This window comes from Emys orbicularis, chromosome 14 (assembly GCF_028017835.1).
Source record: "Emys orbicularis isolate rEmyOrb1 chromosome 14, rEmyOrb1.hap1, whole genome shotgun sequence".
Taxonomy (NCBI): domain Eukaryota; kingdom Metazoa; phylum Chordata; order Testudines; family Emydidae; genus Emys; species Emys orbicularis.
The window spans coordinates 3,666,883-3,674,147 of record NC_088696.1 but is presented as its reverse complement, the minus strand read 5'-3'; the positions used below and the strand labels follow the sequence as shown (position 1 = coordinate 3,674,147).

General features: G+C 61.7%; 1 protein-coding gene across 1 annotated transcript; it reads right to left on the bottom strand.

Moving 5' to 3' along the window:
* Positions 1 to 2,452: 2,452 nt before the first annotated feature.
* Positions 2,453 to 7,265, bottom strand: LOC135888764 (sulfotransferase 2B1-like). The gene is made up of 6 exons (XM_065416543.1): positions 7,127 to 7,265; positions 5,545 to 5,753; positions 4,713 to 4,839; positions 3,912 to 4,006; positions 3,167 to 3,347; positions 2,453 to 2,568 (listed from the first exon to the last, which is right to left on the bottom strand). The coding sequence occupies exons 1-6, from the start codon at positions 7,263 to 7,265 to the stop codon at positions 2,453 to 2,455; spliced, it is 867 nt and encodes a 288-aa protein (XP_065272615.1).

Here is a 7,265-nt window from a genome sequence, read left to right as displayed (position 1 = left end):
CCAGAAACACCCCAGGGCCCTGCCCCTCCATGCCAGGTGTGGACAGGCAGGCGCAGCAAGGTAGGATCCAAGTGTGTGTGGGGGGGGGGAGGGGATCCAGGTGTAGGTTGAGAGGGTTCTGTGTGGGGCAATCTGGACTGGGCAGGTGGCTCAGTGGGGAATCTGGATGCACAGGGGCTTGGGGGGGGGCACCCTCTGGTGCAATGGGTCTCTGCAGGGGGTCCAGGTGAAGGTGGTTCGGGCTCAGTGGTGGGGATCTGGGTGTGGGGGGAGATAGAGCTCATCAGGGGGTCTTGGTGTGTGGGGATCAAGGGGTGTGTGTGTCCAGATGCTGGAGGAGTGGGGCTCAGTGAGGTGGGGCTCCAGGTGCAGCTGGTTGGGGCTAGGTAGGGTGGGGATCCAGGTGCGGCTGGCTCGTTGGGGTGGTGCAGGGGGAGTGGGGCTTGTCAGGGGGGTTCTGGGTGTCGGGAGGGGTGAGGCTCGGCAAGGGGGTCTGGATGCACAGGGGTTGTGCGGATGGGGAGCAGCTCCCTTTACAGTGATCCCTCCTCCTGCAGCTGAGGAGCGATGGGTGCAGGAACCTGGGGAGGGGAAAAGGGGTTTGCAGAGCTTCCTGCAGCTGGGGGTGGGTCTGACCTGGCCCTGGATGCCATGCGGGGGTTAGCCCTGCTTTTAGCAGGGGTTTGGAGTAGATGACCTCCTGAGGTCTCTTCCAACCCTAATCTTCTATGAAAAGGAAGTCCTATCCTCCCCAGCCCAGCCGGGACTAGCAGGGTAGGAGCCACCAGCCATGTCTTCCCCAGTCCCGCCCCCTCCCCCACAGTGATTTATCTCTCTCCTGGCTGCTCTGGGCACCCGAAACATACTGCTGGGGAGGGTCTCATGACCGCTCTTGTGGCTTCCCTTTGCTTCCCTGTCAAAATTATTTTTCTGCGGGGAAGCAAAGAAATCTGTGGGGAACATAAATTCTGCACATGCTCAGTGGCACAGAATTTCCCCCAGGAGTTCTGTTTGTCAAAGGCGCAGCCATAGAGCAAACTCCCTTCACCCTGATCTCAGGGGAATAGGGGAAAGCAGCTTCCTTTAAGGCAAAGGGGGGCAGTTCAGCTGCCATGGGGTGCCTTGCCTAGGTCTTCCAGAGGTGGGTCTGGCATTGCTTCACATTTCCCCAAGCCTCCCTGCCTTGTTTTTTTCAGTGGGAGGCCATGGCCCCTTGCCCTGGATATGGGTTTGTGTTTCAATGCTGTACCAAGCACACCTGTGTGTGCTGGGCAGTGCCTGCTGGCCCATGTGAATGCAGTGTCATGTCTCTCCCAACCAAGACCCAGTAGGAGACGCTAGCATACCTGTTTGGGCAGTTTGATGATTCTCCAAAGAATTCACAAGACACTTTCCATAAACAAAACCATTCAATAATTACAGCTAACACTCCAATACAAAAGCCAGCCCTGGCTCTGATGGGGCGAGTGACACCCCTTGCCTCCTGTGTGTGCTCAGCACTGTCACCATAATATACAACTGTGTCAGTTAGACAAATCTTAAACCTAAGGTGACCAGACAGCAAGTGTGAAAAATCGGGATGGGGTGGAGGGTAATAGGAGCCTATATAAGAAAAAGACCCAAAAATCAGGATTGTCCCTATAAAATTGGGACCTCTGGTCACCCTACTTAAACCCGCTGGCTAGGCAGGGCCTGCAGGCTGCCGCTTGAGCCAATGGGCCTGCCAGCCTGAGGGGAAATCTGCTGCCTTCCTATATATAAATACAGCTTATCTTAAACGCTCTGGTGAGAGTCCGTCTGAAGCTTATCTTGGCTTGAAGACAAGAGAACCTTGTGATGATTCACAGGAATTGCACCCTGGCCACCAAAGCTGTGTCCCTCCCCATCCCCTGGGGCCAGTGCTTCCTTTTTTGGTCACGGTGGGTGTTTTGCAAAGTCTGAGGAGGGAGGGAGTGACTCGGCCGAATCAAAGTCCCCCATCAGGGCCTCCAGCAAGGCTGCTGCCCTGGCTCCCCTCTAGGGGAGTGGCACAGCCTAGGTTGGGGCAGAGGTGGGCAGCCCAGTGGGCGCTCACTTTTGAGAAGGGCTGGGGAATGGTGCTTGTAGCAGTGTGCGGGGTAACATTCAGCAGGGCGGGGGCTTGTGATCCTGGTTGTGACCAATGCATCCCCCCCATGATATTCCATCCAATCTTCTGTGTGCCTTCCCCCCCACACACACACACGCTCCCGGTACCTCCAGGAGAGGCCAGGGGCCTTGGTCACCTCCCTAGGGCTGTGACTGGCACAGCCTTCTCCACTGTCCGGGACTGGCTGGTGGGGGGCCCAGCACATGTTGCCCAACAAAGTACGTAGCTTAGAGTTTTGTTCCCCGCGTCCCAACCGTGGACAAAGCCCCTGCCCTGCCTGCTTAGCCACACCCCTTGCCAGCTCAGCCCCCCGCCCCCCCCCAATCAGTCCAGGAGCCAGCGGAAGCGCATACTGGAGTCCTGCATCTCCTTCTGGTAGATCTTGTGGAAGAGCATGTTCTGCAGCGGGGTGAAGTGGTCTCTCCAGTCTCCAACTGTCCCTAAAACGGAGAAGATGCAGAGTGAAGCTGGGTACTGGCCCAGAGCCAGGCGTGCCAGCCTTTCCCTATCAGGGCCCAGATACCATGGTGATGGGCGCAAAAAGCCTATCGAGAGGACACGCAGCTCTGGGATTCACTCTGCTCCTCAGCAGCCCACTGGCGATCAGCTCGGAGTGCAGAACACCTGCCCCTGGGAGCACGGCATCCTGTCCCTCCCCACCCCAGCCGGAACGCTGCAGGGCAGCCCTTTAACGGTTTGCTAGCAGTCCGCGGTGGGAGGCGTTACCAGGAGTTCCTTAAGCCAAGCCTAGGTTACATCAGCCCCTACCCATTGCAGTGACAGCAAGGGTTGTGGGCACACAAGCGAGCAGGGCTTGCCTGGCTCCTTCTGACTCAGCCTGTCTGCCCACGGGGGTGGCTCACGCCCATCCTTGGCTCCCATCCAGGGGCACCCACAGGGCAGCGAGCTGGTTCCATCCTGCCGCCGGGGTTGCAGGCTCAGTCAGCAGAGGGGCAGAGGCAGAAAGGGCAGGGGATGAGCCAAGGCCCTTTACTGCCGTCACTGCCCCAGGGGGAGGCGGAGGGGCTGGGACCGTACCTTTTCTCATGAACCTGCCCTGGCTGTGGTCCATGATCTCGCAGGGGATGAGCGTGTAGTTCACCATCGCATTCTCGCGCATGGAGGAGAAGCTGCAGTGCTGCTGGATTTCTCTGATCTCCTCCGGCTGCAGTGGGCAGCCCAGCCAATCAGCAAGCTGCTCGACCGAGCGCCCCAGCTCCTGCAAAGCCGCAGCGACCAGCACCGTTAGTGAGGGGCACCCCCAGGACAGGTCGGGTGAGCAGCCAGCGACTGGGGGGGGCTGGACCCCTGCTCTGGGGGCTCCGGCTCAGCCAGGAGGTGTCGTGTGAGTAGGTCCAGGTCACAGGTGGGGGAGGTTCATGTGCCGTTGGCTTTGCCCCACAAGTGCCCCATCTGCCCGGTGCTGTGCTGGGCACCAGCCCGTTGCCGGGGGATGGGGCAGCACCCCTGACCAGCCTGGGATTCCTGTCAATTGCTGCCACCCAGACAGCTGGGATGCCACAGGCGGTGTCAGGGTGAAGCAGAGGCTGCTGGGCCTTGTGGGGCCTGCAGCAGATGTGGAGCCATGTGGGAGTTGGCGGCTGTCGCTGTCCCACATGCCAAGGCCACCCGTGGCCTCCCGGAGCCCAGACAGAGCTCAGCTCCCAAAGCGCACACCGAGGGAGCGGCTCCTTCAGCCGGGCCATTCGGCTGCCACCCAGCAGATGCCAGTGACTGTGCCCCAGCATGCCCGTGGCAGCTGGGAGCCCTCGGGCTAACTCACCTTGTGCACGTCCTCGTAGGTGATGTAGAAGAGCTCCAGCTCGGCCTGCTGGCTGAGCCAGCCCTTGACGTGGTCGAACCAGGAGCCGTATTGCACTGCGGGGAGGAGAGAGGGTCGGGATCGAGGGGCGACTCTGGCCATGGTGCAAACGGCCCTGGGAAAGCTCCTGCTCGTGCACCCCAGAGCCAGCATTGGGCCCCGTGGGGCCCTCCTCCAACCCCGCGCTGAGAGTACCCTTGGTTCTGCCGGCAGGGCCCTGGCAGCCTGGATCTGTCCCTCACCCCCTCTGGCTCAGCTGCGCCATAGCCCCTCCCCAGAGCACTTCCTGGGGTGCTGCTAGGCTCAGGCAAAGCCCCAGGAGTGTGCCCAACAGGACCGTGGAGGGAGGGGGCAGCCACATCCCTGGCTGAGTGTAGGGGACAGCACTAAAAGCAAGCCTGCCTTTGGGCAGCAGAAAGCTGGCTGCCCTGGGCTCTCCACTGCCTGTGACTGGGTGCAGCTAATTCTCAGGCTCCTGCGGATTGCCTGAGCCTCTGAGCCGACCCCCTAGTCGCCCTTTGTGTGGTCTGGGCAGGGCCTAGCGCAGGGACTACAGAGCCAGGCCTCCTAAGCTCTGAGCCCAGCCACCCCCCTCCCCTCCCATTAGAGCTTGGGTGAGTCACTCCCTTCCCCTGACTCGGTTTCTCCAGCTGTAAATGGGGAAGGTGGCACTGGCGAGAGGCGGCAAAGCCTAGGGCGTTTGCAAAGTGCCCGGAGCTCTCTAGGGATGGTGATGGAGAAGGGCAGGGGATGCCCACTCACCTGTGCCATCCAGGAAGCGGATGAGGAAGTCCTCAAAGGAGCCAGGGTCTGGCAGGAACTTGGCCATCTTGTGGAAGTGATAGAAGGAAACCGCGACGTCCTTGGGGTTCCGGGCCATGTAGATCACCTGGGATCAGGAGCAGAGAAAGGACATCGGTGTCAGACAGACACACAGACAGGAGGAGCAATGGCCACATGCCCTGCCCTGCCCCTAGCGGGGTGGTTCCTCCCAGCTGCTCTGAGCCGTCAGGATTCACCCCCCTTTCCATGCCCCATTCCCAAGACACCAGCTCCGGGATTGTGTCCTGAACAAGGTGGTGGGGCCCAACAGCGAAGCCTTTGGAGCAGGGAGGCTCCTTACACCACCCCAGGGGCTCAGCATGCAGCCCCCCTGGTCCACCACCCCATGGGCCCTATGCATGGCAGTAGGGTGATTCCTCACTTGTAAATTACCTGAGTGCACAGAAAGCCCCAGGGCAAGCCCGCTGGCTTGGGGGAAGCCCCTTTCAGCCACAGGCTCACTCAGCCAGGGCAGACCAACCTAATCTAGTGCAATCCCCTTGGGGCTCAGACCGAACTAAGGGAAACGCAGCCATGGGGGGTCCAGGCAAGCTCTGGCAGCCATTCGAGTCGTCTCCGTCTAGCCCCACTGCTGGGCAGGCGCTGGGCGCATGGGCAGAGCACTCGGCCACGTCCTCGCCCCACGCTGGAGATACAAGCCACAATAGAGCTGCCCCCAGCAGAGCAGGGTGAAGAGCTTGTATCCCGAACGCTCGCTCTCTGCCTGCCTGGCCCTTCCCTACCCAGCCCGTGTCAGGACGCGGGCACTCACTTTGGCCTTGGATTTCCTCAGCGCGGGGGCCAGGACCTGGCAGGGGAGGTGTGTGGTGATGAGGCGGGGCCCTCTGGTCTCTTGCAGCAGGTCCTTGAAGTACGTGTGCTCCAGCCAGGGGGCTCTGGCCCAGTTCGGGATGGTCTTGGCTGGCTCAAGGTCCCCCTTGCTGTGGATCAGGGTCAGGATCTCCTGCATCCAGGTGGTGCCTAGAGAAGAAAGGCAGAGGTCTGTCCATGAGCTTCCCCAGGGCTCCTCCCCTGCCCCAGAGACAGAGCAGGAGTGATAACCTCTGTCAGTGGGCCTGCCTGGAGCCCGCCCCTCAGCACCGACATTCCCAGCATATTCTGCTTAGCAGCCCCCAGCCCCTGCGGCATTCCCCCTCCAGAGCAGGGGAGGACAAGGAGGGGCTGCGTGCTCCAAGAGCCGCCTACATAACAGAGAATTCCAAAGAAGTGGAGCGATCCAAGGGTGAGACACAGGCTGTCATAACACAGCTGGGTTTATTGACATCTGCCGGTCACTGGCCCAGAGCCTTGAGTGTTTAGTCAGCAGGGGTGGGCTGGCGTCAGCTTAGCGCTGGTGAGGTCCAAGTGGTGCATTCCTGAGCAGCATTCCTACCAAGTGAGTTGATCCAGGCCAGGCCTGGGCCGAGGAATGCCCAAGCCAAGCGAGGGGCCCGTGGTCCTGGGCTAACACAGCCAGCTACTGGCCAGCTGGAGCCTCCTGGCCCTCACAGCCTGGGAATTCAGGTGAATGTGGGGTCCCCACAGCCAGCCCCCTCCCCAGGCGTCTCAGTGCTCTGAGCAGAGTGTGACCTTGGCTGGAGCGGGACAGCGACTGCAGAGCCGGCTCTGCGCCAGGGGCGTGTCTGTACTTGGCTTCGACCCGGGAGTCATTGCAACAGTCTGGAGACCACCCCACCGCCAGTGCTTGTTGGGAGCCCCCCTGCACAGAGCTGGGGGAGCCCAGCCTTAGACACTCTCCTCCCACCAGGCACAATCCAGCACGCTGCAATGGGGGCAGGGTGCCTGAGGCGTTTGCACTGGGCTGGACACGGCTGGCATTGGGGGCTGTTAGGGTGGGAATGCAGCTGAGCTGGGGCTGGGGGGAGGGGGATTTTGCCAGCCCTGCTGCTCGCATGCAGGAGTCGGCAGCGCAGCCAGTGGCAGGGGTCCTGTTACCTGGGCGCTCCCTGACAGCTCCTGGCTCCACCGGATGCTGATAAACCTGTGGGGAGCAGAGCCTGCGGCCCGTCCAGCTGGCGGCAGAGAGCTCTTCCCAAGCCAGCGGCCAGAGGGAACATGCAGCCGCAGGCAGAGCCCTCTTCCCGGAGGCTCTGGCAGGCAGCTTCTGCCACGTTCCCAAGGGGTGCCGGGGGCCGGCTCGGCCCGTACGCCAGCCGCGCTGCCCCGGGGGACAGTTCAATGCGAACGACAGGGTGAGACACGGAGGGCGATCCAGTCCCTGCCTGCCTGGGGGGCGAGTGCCGCCCAGCCAGCCTCCTAGCGGCGGCCCCTGCTGGGCCGGGGAGCAGGGGGCCCGGCCCGGCCCTGCCCGTCAGCGGGGCGCTGGCTCTTACCAGACTTGGGGTAGGTGACAATGACCACATCCGAGTCTCGGAACTGGAAGCTGCTGGCGAAGCGCAGGGACTCCTGCGTGTGCAGGTGGCCAGGCAAGGCGATGCCAGCGAAGGTCTCCGTCACCTCCATCCTGGCCAT

Excerpts from the sequence above, each read along its gene's own strand:
- LOC135888764 (XM_065416543.1), bottom strand. The coding sequence starts at position 7,265 with ATGGCCAGGATGGAGGTGACGGAGACCTTCGCTGGCATCGCCTTGCCT. Across the intron at positions 3,348-3,911 it reads CCTACGAGGACGTGCACAAG|GAGCTGGGGCGCTCGGTCGA; the intron begins GTGAGTTAGCCC and ends GCGGCTTTGCAG. Across the intron at positions 2,569-3,166 it reads GGGCAGGTTCATGAGAAAAG|GGACAGTTGGAGACTGGAGA; the intron begins GTACGGTCCCAG and ends TCTCCGTTTTAG.